The following is a 19,110-nucleotide window of genomic DNA, read 5'->3' as shown; positions in this document are numbered from 1 at the left end:
GTTTTGCTGCTGGATTATCTTTCTGGAGCCAGTCTTCAAAGCAGCTTGAAACTGGGTGGTTAGAGAGCTGGGTGGGAAGATGCACTTATCCTTCCCTTGTTTTATCTAACACTTCTTGTAGTAATGGCCTCCTACTCTCTTCCTTTGTTGGCTAACGTGCCCAGGAATGTTAAGCACTAAGTTGAGTTGCTTTCCATTTTCATCCCATTTTTACTTAACCATCATTTTGTGTTTTTGTTTTTTTTTCTGTTTAGCCTTAAAGAAGAATAATATCACTAAATTTCCAAATGTTCACTCGAGGGTAAGGATTTCTTCTAGCACACCGGTGGTGGAGGATACACAGAGCTGGCAAGCATCACTTTTTACTTAGCTTCCTCCTCTCTCTGTATCAGATCAATGGTTTCAATCTATGGCTGAGGTTAATACTGGTGAGAATCTGACCAGGGAGAAGCCTTTGTACCTCACATTCCAGTGATGTGAGGCATGAGCCTCTCTGTTGGACTCTTTCTCGGCCTGCTTCTGTGTTCTCAAGTGTGATGGCTTGAGCAAGGTATTCGCTGATTATACTTGCTTTGAGTGCTAGGCTTCTTTCCCTTACCCCCTTCTTGGCTTTCAAGTTATTCAGTTAACCCCATTTTGATCTGAAGATTGAAAGCAGGTCCTGGCCAGGGAACATGAACTACAGCCTTTGAAGTATTCGGATCTTTAGAACTAATTGCTCAGAGGACTGAAGAACCACAGAACTACATATCCTTAGCCAAAAGTGGAATTCTGACCTTCCATTACTAATCTGGGTAGGAAAAGGAGCTGGAGAAGATTAGGGCTTACAAAGGTATTCTTTCCTTGAATTTAGGAGTAGGGCAGGGTCACAAATTCCAGTATGTCAAGAGCCAGGAAGGTAACAGGCCTGGTGGGGACTGTGCTGAACCTGAGAGCATAGGTCTCAGTTCCAGTTTATTTGTGCCATTTGGGCCTATTATTGCTGGAGCTTCCAATTTTTCAAAAGAAACCAGAAACCCTAGTTTTTATGTTAATTACCAAATTTAAATATCAGGAAACTGTTTTAAAATATGGGGGTACGGTGGAGCAAACATTCTATCAGCTCCATTTTCAATTTATTGAGTAGATAAAGGGATAAAAAAGATTCAGTCTGGTTTAATTCTGTTATTTATAAAAGTAGAGTGTTTCCTAGCAGAAGTTAACAATAGTAAGTTAATGAAAGGGAAATAAATAGTAATCAAACAAAACATGGGGAAAAAGTACAAAGCCTTTTTAATTTTTTTCCCCCACAATACCCTGACTCCACCAAAAGGAGGCTACCTACTGGATGGGCTGCCTGCGCTATTCAAGAAAGCATGCCTTTATATTTAGAATGCTTACGTAAAGTTCCTGTTTATTCCACTTCATCCCAACAGAGCAATGCCTACTTGAACCAGTATACAGTGATTGATTATTCATTCAACAAGGCTTCCTTCCCCACACCACCCCCCACCAAATGTCAGGCATTCTGCTTTGCACTAGAAATACAAACTGGAACATGTAGGGAGGGCCCATACAACCTCTCCCTGTTGATGAAACAAAAAAATATTGGGTGGTAGAGCTGGGTATAGTGGTGCATGCCTGTAGTCCCAGCTACTTGGGAGGCTTGAGGTGGGAGGATCACTTGAGCCCAGGAGTTCAAGTTCAGCCTGGGCAATGTGACAGAAAAGAGTGTTCAGGAAATGAAGTATTATTTTGCTTTAGATTTATTGGTTAATTGAGCATTATGTTTCTATTTGACAGAATAAAACAATAACCTCAACTAGCATAGTGGAATGAAAATAACAACCTGTATCTGCAAACTAAGGCCTTGAGGTTCCTTCCTTGTTAAAACTTCAAGGATACAACAGGACAAGGCAGTCTGCTTTATTAGTTTAAAACTTATTGCAATTATTGCTGATATTCAGGCTTCCAGAAAAAAGACAATAAACAAGACACAGCTGCTTCCAATTTAAAAAACTTTCAAAATAAGACATTAGCTAGACTCTCTGGCCAGTGACAAAAATAATCTATGTATTTTCCTCTCTTGAAGTCCCAGAATCCTAGCAGTACTATGTCACATTTTGTTTGCTTGTAAATATGGAAGGGAAACGTACATGTCTTTGATTCAATGCTTGATGAGTTTGAAGGGCCCATTAGCTGACTCTTCTACACAAGCTGCTTTGATTGGCTGCCAGCTGGCCTTTGTCTTGCTTGGACACCTGATAGTAAAGGTTGCTATTCTCTCATTGGAGCTCTCCTCTTTACAGATCTTAGAAACCAACCATATCGACGAGCCGATGCGGTGAGGAGAAGTGTCAGGCGGCGCTTTGATGATCAGAACTTGCGTTCTGTTAATGGCGCAGAAATAACGATGTGAACCCAAGACCTGCCTGCATGAATAGAGGGTGTGCGTGAACAAAACTGCCCACGTGAACTTCATGTGTTATCATTTAACTGCAGCCTTGAATACATAAAATATTCTTAAAGGCTCAGAATTAGCAAACACATAGGAATTTAAAAATGATGGGCTCTCCTTTCAACCCTTGTTAACAAGTGCCTGAAAATGGAAGTACCTGCTCAGATTAATCAAAGCAATAGGATTTGATTTGATTAGGTATCTTTTTACACACCAGTATGTTATTTTTTCTTAACCAAAATGTATATTTCACATTAAATCCATTACCTGCCATTGTGATTGATTGTCCCATGATGGCCCACCCTGGTTTCCTGATAAGTTGTAAATAACATGGATGCATCAGATTAATTTTGTGTTTCAGCCATATCCATATTCACCTTTGTGTTTCTAAAGACTTGCAACATGGAAGAAGGGAAAAGTCACAAGATAAACTCCTTTGGTCCATAACCAAGCTCTAGCAAAGTGCAAACAGGATGCAACTGCAGTGGCACAAGTCACTCAAACTCTTTCTAGTTTCACATTCTATTTCTGTGCTAGGGAAGGATGCGCTGTGAGAGATGTTCACCAGTGTGAATGCAAGGATATGATGGCATAAAATGTTGTATAAGACTTATTTGCAGTACTATGCTCTTCAGCTTAAAGCAGCTTTTTAATGCAAATATATTTATTAATTAGCACTAAAATTAACATCTCAGTGATCAGTGTTAGGATTTCTGAGGACCATTATGGGTTAATCCTGATAATAGAAATGGGTGCCTTGCTAGCCAGGGAGAAGTTTTCTAGCTCTATCAAGTATTCAAGGTTACATCTGCTAACAGAGTAGCGTTAGGAACCTGGCCTTTATTCTCCTCTGACAATCGCAGGATTTTTCATTTCTTTTTTCCTTTTGTAAATTGGAGAAGATACATTTGGCATCATGTATCAAAGCTAAATTATTCCTGCATTTCCCAGACCACTTATAGGGAATTGCAATAAAGTCACTGAAAAATGTTAACATTGATATTGTATACTTAAATAATATGCAGTGGGACTAAATGGCCAATTAAGCCACTGTTTTTCCTTCCTCTCTGGCAGGGCACTTGATCCATTCCAAAGTCAAAAACTGGACTGAAGCTAAATTTGTACTTTTCATAATATACATTCTGCTTTTGGCTTGCCTTCTTGGTACCTTACATCAGTATATTAATTGTAAAGTTTATTGTATAGTATTTAACCACTGAGTTTCTTATTTTATGTTGTGCCTATGTGAACCCCTTGGTGAAGGTCCCTTTTCCTTGGATAATGTGTAGTTATATGATCTTCTTAAATGTACAGATATTTTGCTATGAAATTGGTGTTTTTTATGGTTTTTACACTTCTCTTTAATTCCCACCTAAGCCTCTAGGTAATACTGTAAATATTGTTTAAAAATGCATCAGCCTATGCTATACAATCTGAATGTTATTTTAACTTATAGGTTTTTTTTTTGTTTTAATATATATATTTAACTACAAGGACAGCTTAGGGATCAGTTACCACACTTCACTTTAGCATACCTATTTACAGAAAGATTACTTTTAAACTGCCACCTGGGGGCACACTTCCATAAATGTGTACTTTAAAAAGAACGTGCCAAGATTTTGTCTTTCTGTTGACTTAACATTCATTTTGATGAAAATACCAATTTGACCACAACATGTAACACAAATAGTTGGACCTTTACCATAAAGCAGCTGATTTCCAAAACTCAATGCTGACATGTGCATGTTAAAATAATTGCCTATTTATTATTCTACAAAGAGACAATAATGTTGGCATGTTCTTTTCTGTTTGTCTATTAATGGGCTTGCTTCTTAGCAATATTAGAAATGTTTTATAAAAGCAATTCATGTTACTTTTCTGGTCTTTTCATGGCATATGAGCAAATAAAAACTATTTACACTACTATAATGTATTTTGCAATGGTATATTTTAGGGGGTTTTAGCAGTTTTATATAGACTTTTATCTACTAGCAACAAGTATGTCTTGCTGTTTGATCTCAGAATCCAAATACATTTGGTAAAGTTCAGGAAGAATCCCGACCCATATAAACTTTTGACCGCTTGCTGTATGGAACATAGGAACAAAATAGATTTTGGGATACATCTCCAAAATTGTATTTATAAATGTATTGCTTCCAGAGGAATAGCACTTGCTTGGCAAGATGCCACCCCTCAAATGTGTTTTAATTAGGGTGTTGTACAAATATAAATAGGTTATGTGTGAACTACACAGAGGTAACCCTGTACTTGACAATCATACAGGTTAGCAAGGTACACACAAGCAGCTTGGCCCTCACTGCACACAGTGATATTTTTAACAGTAACACCAAGTCATCTGAAAAGTTTAACATTTAGTATATTCTCATGGAAATGAGAAATAATTTTAGAAAACCCTTCCATTATCTTGAAAAAGCTTAATTGTCACAACTACCATGGCATACTTTACATTTCTCACAGTTGGCTGTTTACAGATTATATGCAGTCATCTTCACGTTACTCCTCACAAGCCTGTGAGGTAGTCATCGTTAATACCATTGTGCACACTAGGAAAATGACTTAGCAAAATTAAGTGACTTGCCCAGGGTCACCAATCTAGTAGGTGAAAGAGTATGTATAAACCTTAGGTCTTTGTTCCCAATTTAGTGCACTTTCCACTACACCAGTTATACGATATATTTGAAGCTTTATTTTATAAAAGTAAAGTTTAATTCTGGACTTACAATCTCTAGTTTTAGACCAACACAAGTGCCTAATGGTAAGGCAGATAGTTAGGCTTAGGGCATTTATATACCAGTAGCACTCATTTTGGGTTTTTTTGTTTTGAGACGGTCTCGCTAGAGTGGAGTGGTGCCATCAGTCATAGCTCATTGTAACCTCGAACTCCTAATCCTCCCATCTCAGCTTTCTGAGTAGCTGGGACTATAGGCATGCACCACTCATACCAGGCTAATTTTTAAATTTTTTTGTAGAGACAGGGTCTCATTATGTTGCTCTGGCTGGTCTCAAACTCCTGTCCTCAAGCAATACCCATACCTCAACATCCCAAAGTGCTGGAATTACAGGTGTAAGCCTCCATGCCAGGCCACATTTGTTTTTTAAAAGATGTTTATCGATGACTCTGAATTGGAATTAAGTACCCTTTTTCCCCACTCCCCATCCTCTTACCCTAATAGTCACTGCAAAGTCCAGTAACCCTCCTGACTTTAGTCTGCTTTGGCATAGAATGGGACTTGATACCCATCAGACTCTGCTTTGGCTCAAAATACTAGAATTTTCTCCATAGAATTACCTAAGTTTACACTGGGAGATATGATACTTTTATAATATTAGCTTTACAACTGACTTAACTATTAATTTTTAATATCTGATACAACAAAATTCTTTGTCCTAATATACTTAATTTTTATTATCAGAAATGTCTGCAAAAATGAGTTTATCAGTACAGTTCATACAAAAGAATTTGTTTTCCATTTCTTTTCAAAGTAATATCCCATCTCTTCCCATGAAAAAAATTTGAAGCAAGAAACAAATACATGAATAAAGTGTTGATAGACATTTTTGGTCTAACATTTTATCAAGAAAAGCAAAAATTACACTGCGAAAATAGAATGTGGGCATCTAGCAACTCACAGCACAGAACTTACTGCCTATGAGGATGCTTACAGGAAAAAGTTGACACAAACCCAACTTAGTTAAAAGATGCCTTTTTTCTAATATATTTATTTACAAAAGGTCTAATTTTATGTAACTATCAGGTTCTTTACATCAGAACAACAAATTAACAGAGGTAAAAATCTGGTAATTACAAAACACAGAAAATAGAAACCTTGTTCCCTCTATTACTCACCTTTCAGAACAAGTCCTCGGTTCAGTTGTGTAGAGGTAGGCAAGAAGATCAACACCTACCAAAAAGTTTGCAGGCAGGACCAAAAAAATGTTTATAAATAACACTTTTAGATACCTTAAGGAATAGCATAGAACAGCATCAGGAAATGGCTTAGTTTGAATCTGATCTGATTTGCCAGCCACTCTCTCACTCATATGATTGGAGTTGGGGAGGATTAGCCAGTTGACATCAACTTCACACCCAGGGTAATTAAAATTCAATTACCAGTCACTAACAGTGAGATAGCCTTGAACTACTTACTAGATCCTATGGAGAATCACTAAAGCAGTTTTGACAGTCTTTTTATATAGCAAGTTTAAAAAGTAGAGCCTCTACTATAGTTAAGGAACTTAAGCCAGGTAGGCAAACTAAAATGGAGGGCTGGGAAGAATGTGTGGCTAACTGGAGCAAAATCATCTCTCTCACTCCCCACCTCACCTTTAAGTCAGTTCCAATAAACTGAGTGACTTCCATGTTACTATGATTCATCTCTATTCACAAGAGCCCCAAATGATTATTCTTCAACTTAGAATTTAAATTGTATATTTTCACTAACAAGCTCTTGGACATTCATTCCTAAAGTAACAGGTAAGGTATAGTCAGTCACTAGACCTTATTTTAGGTGCACTTCGATTATGACTGTGGGTGGCTTTAGTGGTGTGTTAGTATGGTTTATTGCAATGCCTTTTCAAGCCCTTTAATACAGATGATGATACCCTGAATGCTGGATGAGCACATGTACCAACTGATATTTTACATTTATTCAGTAAGTGCCTACTATGTGTTGGGCACTGCCTGAATTCACAGGGATATATTTACAACAGTGAATGCAACAAATCCCTGCCACCAAGCAACTTACATGGCCACCATTTAAGACAAAAGAACTGGAAAACTTGAGAGCAAGGTAAGAATAAGGAGGTAAGAACTATTAGACTGGTATGTGCTATCAGAAGCACAGAATATGATTAAGCCTAGTATTATAAGCCTAATAAAATACAGTTCCAGGAAAATAACTCGTGACATTATTTTGCTTTTCCTTTATGTAAAATGAGTGGTTTTACCTAAGAGAATGTAGGATAGTTGAATTAAGATCTACCTAGTACTGACAGATACATCTCCAAGGGAAAAAAGCCCCAGATTTGATATAGAAGGAATTAATATACTTTGCTTCATTTTATTTAGAAATATTTAGTTTTAAAAGCTGAAGTTCTTTAGTTTTATAATTTAAATTACATAATATACTTAAAATCCTATTTAAAAAAGATATTCATCATCACTCTTCTCTGGGTACCATTCGATTAGAAACAGTTCTCTCTTACATAGCATCCAAGTTTTTAAAAAATCTTTATATAAAGGGGTTACCCTTTTCTGGACCAAAAAAATAGTAACAGTGGCTGCCTGACCAGCACTTAGCTGACTTGTTAGCACTGGAAGAAAACCAGGAGCATTTAGGCAAATGTTCTTAAAGCATGTATTAATAATTGAAGTTTATAACTGAATGAAAGCTATGGATTATATAGGTTAAAACTATAGAAACATTCCAGAAAAATGCACACAGAAGCTATTTCAGGAGTTTGTATAGTTTCTTTACCCCACCACTATGAACTGTCTGTCTTACTCTAGAACAATCCTTTTTCATTTTATGGTTATATGAAGCGAGCCTCAATTAAGTAAAAGTCAAAAGATGAAATACTGTAATTAATCACCAGATTTACTGGGATGCATAAAAAGTATTATATGCTGAAAAATCTGAATAATTGATATGCTGAAGCTACTCTGGGTAATGATAATGAAATGCCAGCTACTATGTCGAAAAAATGTGATGGGGACCATTGCTTTTATTTAAAAGCATTACATTATCTGAATTCACTTAGGATGAGCACATACTTCATACTTGATTGGCTAAATTATCTAACTTTTCATACAAATTCAATTTTCCCACATAAAAATTATGGACTTGGAGAAAAAAAATCAAATATTTAAGGTCCCAATTTTGACTATGTATGATATTAAATGTTATTAGTGAATTTGATCCAATAATTCATTAGTATTCATGATACTGAAGGAAGATAAATGCTCAACACTTTGAGGCTTTACTAAAAAGTATAAATTACCCTTATCTGAAAATAAACACTTTCCTGTTTTAACATGTGTTCAACTCTAACAAACAACATTCTAAGACATTTCAGCTTTTACCAAACAAGTTTTTAAAAATATTCATATGATATTTAAACAAAATCTTCTCATTACTTGTGCCTTCATACTGTAAAGTATCTTTTTTGGCAAATCCTATTTGATGGGATCCTCAAAGGCAGACAAAGGATAACAGTCACTTCAATTACATCTTTTATAGGTAAGATGTTGCATTTTGGGTTGCAATTTGTTCACTACCTTAGTGGTTTTTAGATCAAATAATTTTCATGGGTGAACCACAGGGAAATTTGAATTTATCTTGTAGGAATTTGAGGTTGTAATAAGATCACCTCTATAAGAAATACAGAATCTATTTTGAGGACATGCTAAAACACAGCAATAGCTTTTTATTTAAATAGAAAAATCAAAACTTTAAAGATGTACTTTAAAAATCATTCATGTAAGTAATTAAAACAATGTTTTACAGATTCTAAATTTTCTTGTGAAACATCACTTAGTATATCTGCCAATGTCAAATGCATATTTTAAAGATCTTACCACTATGTCAAATGTTTGACATGATTAGCAATATTAACTATCATTACAATGGGACCTCTGAAAATCAAATCTAAACAACTCCCTGTTGCTAAAGTTATGTGTTTTGACACTAATATACAATAGGAGACTAATCTCAAGCAAGCAATTTGATTATTTCACATTTTCTCAAAGATAATGATTCTTTCTACAAAGTCAAAGTCATGTCATATTTCGTAGCAGAAAAATGACTTGGCAGACAGAAGTTTAGAAACAAATTTCCCCCCAATTTTTGAGCCTTTTAACAGTGGACACTAGATTTAATTCAAACAGAGGGGGCAGAATGGGAAAATGTCATTGTGGTCAGGCCCGTGTTCAAACCATTAGAATGGAAAGGGAAAAACATTTTGTTCTTCTAAATCCCAACTTGAAATAGGATCTCTCAAAGTGTCCAAATTAAAATAACAAAGATAATACCAAAGACTATGTGCTAAAGTTTACTTATTTACTTAAAAAAAAATTCCTGCACTGAAGGAAAATAGTATAAATTACATTACCAACCTTCAAAAGTTAGCATGTGAAGAGTATTTTCAAACCACTGCCTTTCTAAAATATTCTGTAGGAAATTCATAGATGAGAAACAAATCTAGGGACCTCAAATGCATTGATTTATAACATTCTTAAATATTAAAAAAGGAAAGTAAACTAGCTATGTGGGTAAGATGAAGCAAAATTTCATGGACAGAGTATCTTTAAAAATCATCATACAATTTCTTTAGAGCTGAGCAGTTTATGTAGAAATAAATACTAGTACACACTAGAAGAGAAGGTTTAATAATTGATAAAAATGTACAAAAATATTCAAATCAGAAATGCTTCAGAATGTGTACCACGAAGTCAATACTTCTCAGTGAGTAGGGAAAGTAAAAGACTTCCTCAATGGAAAAAAAAAAAAAAGCAAGAGAAAGACTGGATTAAAAAAAGACAACTGTTAAAGAAAATGTTTAAGTCAACATTGATTTTTTTTTTTTTTTTTTTTTTAGACAAGGATATTGCAACTATCACTTAAAGTCTGGTGGCACATTCTTTAGTAGGTCCTTAAGGCAATATATTTAAACTAATTTACAATTTGATTTGATGGTACCTTTTTTAAACATTACCTCAAAATAGATGCTCAAAATAATGCCCTCACAATAGCCGTATTAAAAATGTATTCAGATGTTTCATAAAAAATAATGGTGGCTTTATTACAGTAGTGCTCCTTAGCACCACTATAGTTAAGGGTCTACCAAGTTTCCATCAAAAATGCCTACTTCTTAGGAGTCACCATAAAAGATCACATTGGCTTTAACCAGTTGGGTAGTGCACAAAAAAGCAGTTTTATCAGTTGCTGGTGCTTTTTTTGTACTACTATATTATCAAAAAATTTTTTATTATATCTTCAAAATCCAACTCCTACAAAGTAAATCGAATTACCTCATGACTTAGACTGTAGAACAAAGTAGAGACATCTGCAGTTATCATCAGTAAATTGCCACCTTTAATCCATCCTGCAGTGCCCTATGAAAGGGTCACAGAAAGACAGTTATGACCGTATGAAAATATGATTCTTGATATAGAATCAAAAGTTATTTTCAATTTCCTTTGCTTTTATAAAGTCCGACAATAACAATACTTAAATGCACTTTTTTTTGTGATATAATTAAAACCCAGTGTTATTTCCGTTGAACTTAAAATAGAGTCCCTGGTCTGCATTAGACTTTTAAATCATACTGTAAACATATATTTGGTATAATTTATTGATCATCATCCAGTTGCTCCAAAAGGGTTCTTCTTCGTTTTTCCAATTCCCCTTCACTCAGTTCACTGCCAGAAGTATCCCAATTACCCTGAAAAGACATTGATTACAATTACAGTTGCCATCAGTACTCAGAAGGTTAAGAAGTAATGAACCTTGAAAAAATAATCCACACTCTATCTGGATTCTCTCTTCCGAAGAAACACATTTCACAGGTTTAAGAATGACCCCTTTACCAAAAGCCCTTCAAGGAGTTACTGATTAAGGACTCCTTGGATATATTAGAGAAAATACTTAACTTAGAATGGGATTTTTAAATGGTACTATTTTCAGTTGACATTAATATACAAACTAGTGAGAAATGGTACACACTGGTTTCTTTGCCTTCCTTTTACACAACTGAATATGAAACACTGTTTCCATTTAATGGAAGCCAGACGTTCATTTCCTAAATATTCCTTGCTAATTTTGCAGATTCTAGGTGGTCCTGTAAGTACTATATTTTAAACACACTGATTTCTTGTGCCCAAACACACCCAACATTTATGAGGACAAGATTTAAGCTGAAAAAACAAACAAAAATAATGCTGCATTATCTGTGAGATACAAACTCGGAAAAGTAGATAGTTCACACATCCTCCACCACACTTCAGGGATTTCATTTAACCTACTGTAACGTTGCTAAAAAGTATAGAAGAAGTATTTATTCTTCACCAATGAGGACTCAGACTCACCTGTTGCAGCTGTTTAAAAAAAAAAAAAAAAATCCACCATATATCATATGAACTAGAATATCCAGAAGTAGGGCCAGGGCTTGTCTACATAGATAAAGCTCTGCTGAGAATTCATAGGCATTTACCCTTGCTAAACGCACAGCGTTTGTGTTATTGGCTCTGTTATTCATATATACATATATTTGAAAAACGAAAGGCTAATTCTGTAATTTGATATTACAACATTGACTTTGGCTTGTATTCCCCTCCTGTTCAATTGCCCGCACCCCACCCACAACCAATATTTCTAAAAGTTACTGGAACTACTATCTTTTGAAACTGGATTTAGTAACAATGACAATTGTGGATATCTGGAAAACCCCTGATCTGAGTATTCTGTATTTTATATTCCTTTAAAAAAAATATTGAAAATTAGGTAGAAAAGCTTTAGTGGCACTTCTTAGTGAGAATGTACAAAGCAGAAGACCATATCCTTTCTTAGTTAAAATTACTGTTATGGAATGCTGTATTATTTTTCTAAGGAATATAAAATTTGGGAACCTCAAATCAAGGGCCATTCATGATCTGCATAACAGAAAACTATTTTGCATAAATTGAATTTTCATTGTTTTCTTTAATGGTAACAAACCTGAAAAAAATCTATTCTTTTAAACACCATCATGATTTAACCACAGTATCCATTTCTGTATTTTGAGAATACAGGTATAAAACAATTCTAATACTTACAGAATCCTTTCCAGTCTTTTTCTTAGGTGATTTGTGTTTTGATTCTGATCTTTGTCTAGTTCTGTCTTTTTCACTTTCCCGGTCTTTCTCTTTTTTATCTTTCTCTCGCTCAGCATCTGACTCTGGAGAGTCCTATATAAATAAAAAATAACATGTTAGCATTTTGATGAAGACACCATTGTGTTTTTAAAAAAATCCTTATATAGGTAATATTTAAGAACATCCACATATAACAGGTTATGTGTTCTTAGAATCCTTGAGGTTAAACAATTGAAATTATGTTTTGCCATTCTAAGATTTCCCTGAGATTCATACGAGTGGGCAGTCTTTCCCTTGGGAAGAATGACATTCTGATAGGGTAAAATACCATTGCAAGAGTCTCACTACCACTTCAGGTAGGTTATATTTATTATGTAAATATAGACAGACATTACATTTTTCACCCAATACTGGTTTATTCATATATGTATATAGAATGCTTCTGTTAAGCTTTATCACATGTAATGTTGACAGCTGGACATTGAAATTGCTATTGAGAAGCAAGAATTATTTAAAATGTAATGGTAGTGCTTAAATAAGTGGTTCTTATTTATATATGCATAAATTCAAGTGAGCAGCATGAAAAAATTTCCAATTAAACAGGTTTGTGGTGGCACCCAGGGCCTTACATTTTGACAAAGCTCCTTACTTAGGTGACCCTAATGTATACCTAAGATTAAAAACTACGACAGTACAGGAATGGTTGTTTAAACGTTTAAATCTGTGGCTCTCAAAAAAAGCTGCAATATACACATACATACACACACACTTGAGTCTTTTTTCCCCATGATTACTTTCAAAGACCAAGGTGGGAATCCCAACACTGGTATATTTTTTTTCAAAGCTCACCAAATGATTTTAAGAGAAGATTAAGATGAACAAGTTAAAACTCTAAGTTTAGGTGTTAAGGTGCTCACATGACCCGTAATGGATTGCACAGGACTAGACAGAAGAAGGTTCTACTGCCACCGAGGAAATTAAGGGCAAAAGTCTAGGTGAGATACAAAAATTAGAAGCTTGCTTACAGATTTATGTCTCCTCTTCTTACTTTTCTTCTTATGCTTTTTTGATTTCTTATAACTTCTCTCTGCAGAGTACAAAAGGAAAAAGTGTCAGAATTTGAGGACATCCAGGTGTCAATGATTTTAATCAAGTACATAGAAATGCTTACCAGACTCTGCACTAGAAGAATGTTCTGAAGCAGAACGAGACTCTGATCGCTGCCTTTTTTTCTTTGAATGGCTATCATCATCATCTGAATCTGACCCCTAAGCAACACAAATAATTTCATTCATAACAATGCTAACAAATATTGTGATACACTCATGGTGCCATCTAATAAATTCTCTTACCGATCGAGAGCGAGAACGTTTCCTATGATGTTTTTTAGATTTCTTAGAATGTTTCTTGTTCTTTGAATGATGATGTTGACATTCATGCTACATGGACAAAAGAAAAAAAATCAAGAGTTTACATAAAGAATTTTTTAAAAGCTATACAAGTTTTTAGAGTAAAATTATCATATTTAGGATGTAATCTCTTGAAACTGTGCAAAGAACATTACCACTTAAAATTTTCTTTTCTCTGTCCTTCTTACCCATCCCGTATCTACTCATTTAGATATCTAAGCAAAATAATGTTAAAAACTTTTAGTGGAGAAAGAATTAGAATGGTCTGGGTTAGTAGAGACAATTGATAAACTCTATAAAGTATATTCTGCAGAACAGTCACAACTGCTTTTAATGACAATGAGATATGACATTCAAGAATGGTTTTTCTAATGAATCTGGCTTTGGTCAGCAAGCTCTTTATACCAGGCACAGATACAAAGAACAACCTGAAAGCCATCCTTGAATTTAGATAAATAATGTTGGCCTCAGAATAAATGCAAAATCTACTTCTTTTCCTTTCCCCCCAAAGAGCATTTCCTTCTTACTCAAAGACTTTTGTTAACATCCACACGTTGTTTTTGTGGATTTCAATTCTAATTAAAACAATTATCAGGCTAGTGAGAAAGGGGAGGTGCTGCAGTAAAAGCTCCGTGCACCAACACGTATCTATGGCTTTGAAAATAAACTCTTATTTCAGTTAACTAAGTGGAAATGGAAAATCTGGCTCAGAAGAGACTCTTGTCCTTTCTGTCTCACTGAACACTGAATCTTGTTTCTTTCTACCTCAAGGCCAGAATATTGGGGTGCAAAATCTGAATATGTTTAGCCCTTTCCTATGCTACCTTCTGTAGTTCCATTTACCATCTCACTACTTTACCCTCAGCACAGATCATGAAAGAATCTGGGTAGAGATTCTTGAATTGGGGAAAAACAGGTAAGATACTACCTAGAGCACAGCTTCTAAAATTAAATGTATATTCTAATGCTTGGGAATCTGATTAAAATGAAGATTCTGATGCAAGCTTTCTGCTCACAGGGCCTGAAGTTCTGCATTCCTTAGAAGTTCCTAGGTAATGCAGATGGTGCTGGTCTGAACTGCATTTGGAGTAGAAAAGATCTAGAAGCCAACAGGACCAGATCTAGAGGCAGTTAGGAAAAATACAGGGCCTAAGTGAGTCCATGTTAACAGAAAAAACTGTAGTTAACACTGATAATAATCAAGAACATTAAGTCCAAAGAAATAATGAATAGTTAATTAAGTGACCTGCTATGACCAATTACCATCCAACACTATAATATTAAATACATATGGGTTTCTGGCTTGTTGTAAAGTATTAGCTAGTCTAAAACTGACAGCATAGCATATTAAAAGCATTGACCCAGGAGTCAAAGTGCCTGGTTTGAAATCTGTTCTCTGTAAGTTACTTTACTTTTCTTTGCCTTACTTTGCTCATCTGTAACTTCCTAGGGCTTGCTGTGGGATTAAGTTCATGCAGGTAATTTGCATAAAACAATTAGAAGAGTACTGCCTGGACCACATAAGTATCAAATATTATTATTCAGTAATTATTGGTCAATCCAGCATATTTACGATGGCTTACTTGAAACCTTCATCAAAATACCCTTACCCAGCTGTTAAAGTAACTTGAGATTTTATTTTTTCATAACTTATTTTAACAAAAGCTATTTATTCCATCATTTTCCAGAAACTCTCTGGGTTTTCTACACATCTAATGTAGTATAATATCTCAAATGTGCATTAAAGCTGTTTTCTATCACTAGTCAATTCATGTGGCTGCCAAATTACTGAATTTCTAAAACTTTCTAAAAACAGAAAATAAAAAAGTATCCACATACAAATCTTTATATTCCCATGCAAACTTACAGTTTGTTTCTTAAAAGTGGGTTTTTTATTTTTTGAGACAGGATTTTGCTATCACACTGGCTGGAGTGCAGTGGTGTGATCATAGCTCATTGCAACCTCAAACTCCTGGGCTGAAGAGATCCTCCGGCCTCAGCTTCCCAAATATCTGGGGCTACAGGGACATGCCACCATGCTTGGCTAATTTTTTTCTATTTTTTTGAAGAGTCGGGGTCTCTCTCTTGCTCAGGCTGGTCTCAAACTCCAGAGCTCAAGTGATCCTTCCACCTCAGCCTCCTAAACTGCTAAGACTATAGGCATGAGCCACCATGCCTGGCCTTAAAAGCAGTTTTCATAGGAAAAAAACATTCCCTAACTATTCCAGGTAACTACATTTGTATGGAAGCAGTAAATATTAAGAAAACATACTTTCATCATTCTAAATTCTTCAATTTTTGTTTATATTTTATATATTTTGTAATATTTAACCAGTTAAACATACTTTCATCATTCTAAATTCTTCAATTTTTGTTTATATTTTACATATTTTATAATATTTAACCAGTTATGAGAATAGTAAAATTACCTCAAGCACATGCATAAAATCTTTAAATATTCGTTTTCTTTCAGATTCTAGAGTTATGTCCTCAAATGCTGGCTCTTTTACAAATCTCTCCCGGATCTGAAAAATTCAGATATGGAATAAATGTACAAATACCAAGAAAAGTATACCAATATGCCTAATAGGCATCATAACAGCAAGTGAAAACTGTGATAACAGTCCCCCTAAAGTATATTATTTTCTTCCTTCAAAAGTCCAAACCATTCTCAAGAAATATTCCTAAATGCAGAGTCACAGCTGACTTAATAACTTTAGTATGTCCTAAATATATTTAATGTACTCTACAGATAACCTTAGGCTATTTTTGTGGCTATAAAATGGAAAGAAATTAAAAATATTTTTATTTTTCAACTGTAAAGAAAACAATTCATTAGAAAATTTAGAAGTATACATACATCTTCCCAGACAGCATCCAATTCTATTGGAGGAGCAGCTTGTTTTAACATACTCTTAAATGCAGATTCTTTTCGTTTCATCTTCCGAGCCTCTTCTTTTTCTCTTTCACGTTCACGGGCTTCTGCTTTTTCTAGTAACTATTAGAAAATCATATTTAATCAGTTAATTAAATAACTGATACAACAACTCCTGTTAATTAAAATAATTTATTGTTCTTAATTTAGAAGTATTTTCACACTGTTTACAAGTTAAGGGCCAATTTATCTACAACATCAGTTAATTTGAGCAAAAGAAGCTTAACACCAGTCTATCATCTAAATACACATAAAAGACTCACTAAAAAACTCACATAAATAACTCACATAAAAGACTGCCTACTACTCTGTAAAATCCTATTAAAGTCCCCTTATTCCAACAGTTTACAACTTAGGTACTTTTAATTAAATAAATTAAAAATTATATCAATAAATTAGTTACTTAAAATAATAAAAATAACTTACACTATTGAAAGCCAATTTGATATTTCCAGCATCTAACGTAGTCGATCTCTTAGTTGAACTGATTATTGCCACAAAATCTTCAAAAGTAGTATTTACTTCAACTACAAATCCTTTATCCTAAAAAAAGAAATTTTATTAATAACATAAATCAAAAAAATATGGTACCAATTTTTGAAATATACTATAGGTTAACAGCAAAGAATATTTATTTACCTTTAGAATGTCTTTTATTATCTTCTTCTCATCATGATAGCGTGCTTTAAGATCCTCAACATAAAACTTGAAAAGATCAAGTGCAGTTGATCCTAATGAAAAAACTAAAGAAGTCAAAAGCTAGCTCTAACCAAAGAGCTGCAATTACTTTTTTGTTTATAAAACAAAAATAAAGCACCCTTCCCCCCCCAACACAACCACTTTCCCCTTTGGCCCATTCCAACTATTATCATAACTATAAATTAGGAAAGAAAAGAATCTCACCAGGCTGACCAAGCATATTAGTGAATCTTATGTCAGAACTAATAGTTGGATATAATTCCATCCAAGATGACATAGAATGTAGCTGTCCATGTTCATGCAATTCATCTAAAAATATCTGGGGGAAAAAGCAATTATATTTGAAAAGTCACCTGTAAGTACATTAGAAACATTAGTGTAACATGGAAACACACAAAAACTTCACAATATCTAAAACTCTTTTACCAATATTATCCCAAACGTTTAGGTACAAAGAATATTTGCTATTGGAGGAAAACAAAAACTGCCTTTAGGCAAAAAAATATTTTGTCCTTCAGAGAAAAGGACCTTTGAAACACTACATTATCTTTCCAGGCTTCAGTTTCCTGTCCCTTAAGATTGAACATCATTTTCAGGTTAAAAAAAAAAAAAAAAAAAAAGTAGTAAAAAGTTAACTCAAAATGTTAGATAGCACCTATCTCAAATGGGGCTCAAAAAGAACATATATGCATGTTTCCTTTTTGGGGGGGCCAGGGGAGAACCTTGTCTTTTATATTATAGGAAGCAAGGTGCTTCAAAGATGACTGAGCCTGATCCTTCTCCTTCCCTTGGACAAGGGGTTCTCAACCTCGGCACTGACATCTTGGGCAACTTAACTCTTTTTGAATTACTTTTTCCTCTACCTTAGGGGTTTCTGAAAGAATCATTTGAAGGATTGTTAAAAAAAAAAAAAAAAAAAAAAAAAACCACAGATCGTTAGGTTAGGACTTATCCCCAGAATTTGATTCATTATGTCTGGTGTGGGGTTTGATAATTTGCATTACAATAACTCCCCAGGTGATCAGGTGATGCTGATGGTATACATCTGCGGGGGTGGGGGGGTGGGGGGGACCTTAAAACTCCATCTTGGCTTCTGAGACACCATATATTCCTCTGGTTCTCCTTTATAGCCTCTGATCAACCCTTTCCAGACATGACATGACTTCAAATACCAGTTTTAAGACCAAAAAAAAAAAAAAGTTTCGTTGTTATGGATGTGGAAAGTATTTATTATTACACCTGATTGGCAAATGAACACTCAATAAGAAGCTAGTTATCATCATAACCATTATGAGAATGTTCTTTCCACTTCAGATCTTTTATTGTAAATGCCAATCTTCTCTTTTAATTCATTTTACTGACATTCTAAATATACTTTATGAAAGGTAGAAGAATAGTAGCACAAGAAAATTACTGGGCTGAATATCTGAAAGAATATCAATATAACATGCTTAACATCAATTACATTAATAGCAATCAGAAACCATGCCAGACAGATATCAGTCTGATTCAAAGCCATATTTTGGACCTAGCTAAAGACCCATTCATCCTCTACATTAACATTACCCCCTCTTAGTCTACACCTTCAGTATCAATATTCTATATAGTCTAACATTTTCTGTGACCCAGATTTGTATCTCATTTTCACTGTTTTATTATTTTTTCATATAGGTCTCCTTATTTTAAACTACTGCAAAACCATCATAGGAGACATTAAAACATAGAAGCTCCCCTTCTTCTTGGGCACATGGTTACTTTA

General features: G+C 34.5%; 2 protein-coding genes across 16 annotated transcripts in view; one reads left to right on the top strand and one right to left on the bottom strand.

The window, feature by feature from the left end:
• FMNL2 (formin like 2) overlaps positions 1 to 4,363 on the top strand; it is a 294,756-nt gene extending 290,393 nt beyond the window's left edge. For 4 of the 8 annotated variants that reach the window (XM_045559298.1, XM_045559293.1, XM_045559288.1 and 1 more), the window contains one exon: positions 2,289 to 4,363. In XM_045559298.1, the coding sequence (XP_045415254.1) occupies positions 2,289 to 2,398 (110 nt within the window). In that variant the 3' untranslated portion in view covers positions 2,399 to 4,363. Of the gene's footprint in view, positions 1 to 254; positions 349 to 2,288 lie in introns of all 8 variants that reach the window. The other 4 variants (XM_045559296.1, XM_045559292.1, XM_045559294.1 and 1 more) reach the window with 2 other exon arrangements.
• A 5,466-nt stretch (positions 4,364 to 9,829) lies between these two features.
• PRPF40A (pre-mRNA processing factor 40 homolog A) overlaps positions 9,830 to 19,110 on the bottom strand; it is a 49,611-nt gene continuing 40,330 nt past the window's right edge. For 4 of the 8 annotated variants that reach the window (XM_045559283.1, XM_045559285.1, XM_045559279.1 and 1 more), the window contains 10 exons: positions 17,556 to 17,670; positions 17,292 to 17,395; positions 17,079 to 17,195; positions 16,578 to 16,715; positions 16,147 to 16,242; positions 13,661 to 13,747; positions 13,480 to 13,576; positions 13,334 to 13,395; positions 12,270 to 12,401; positions 9,830 to 10,900 (listed from right to left, as the gene is read on the bottom strand). In XM_045559283.1, the coding sequence (XP_045415239.1) occupies positions 10,808 to 10,900; positions 12,270 to 12,401; positions 13,334 to 13,395; positions 13,480 to 13,576; positions 13,661 to 13,747; positions 16,147 to 16,242; positions 16,578 to 16,715; positions 17,079 to 17,195; positions 17,292 to 17,395; positions 17,556 to 17,670 (1,041 nt within the window). In that variant the 3' untranslated portion in view covers positions 9,830 to 10,807. The remainder of the gene's footprint in view (positions 10,901 to 12,269; positions 12,402 to 13,333; positions 13,396 to 13,479; positions 13,577 to 13,660; positions 13,748 to 16,146; positions 16,243 to 16,577; positions 16,716 to 17,078; positions 17,196 to 17,291; positions 17,396 to 17,555; positions 17,671 to 19,110) is intronic. The other 4 variants (XM_045559284.1, XM_045559286.1, XM_045559280.1 and 1 more) reach the window with 1 other exon arrangement.

This window comes from Lemur catta, chromosome 8 (assembly GCF_020740605.2).
Source record: "Lemur catta isolate mLemCat1 chromosome 8, mLemCat1.pri, whole genome shotgun sequence".
NCBI lineage: Eukaryota > Metazoa > Chordata > Mammalia > Primates > Lemuridae > Lemur > Lemur catta.
The sequence above is the reverse complement of the archived record's forward strand: the minus strand, read 5'-3'. Positions and strand labels throughout refer to the sequence as shown.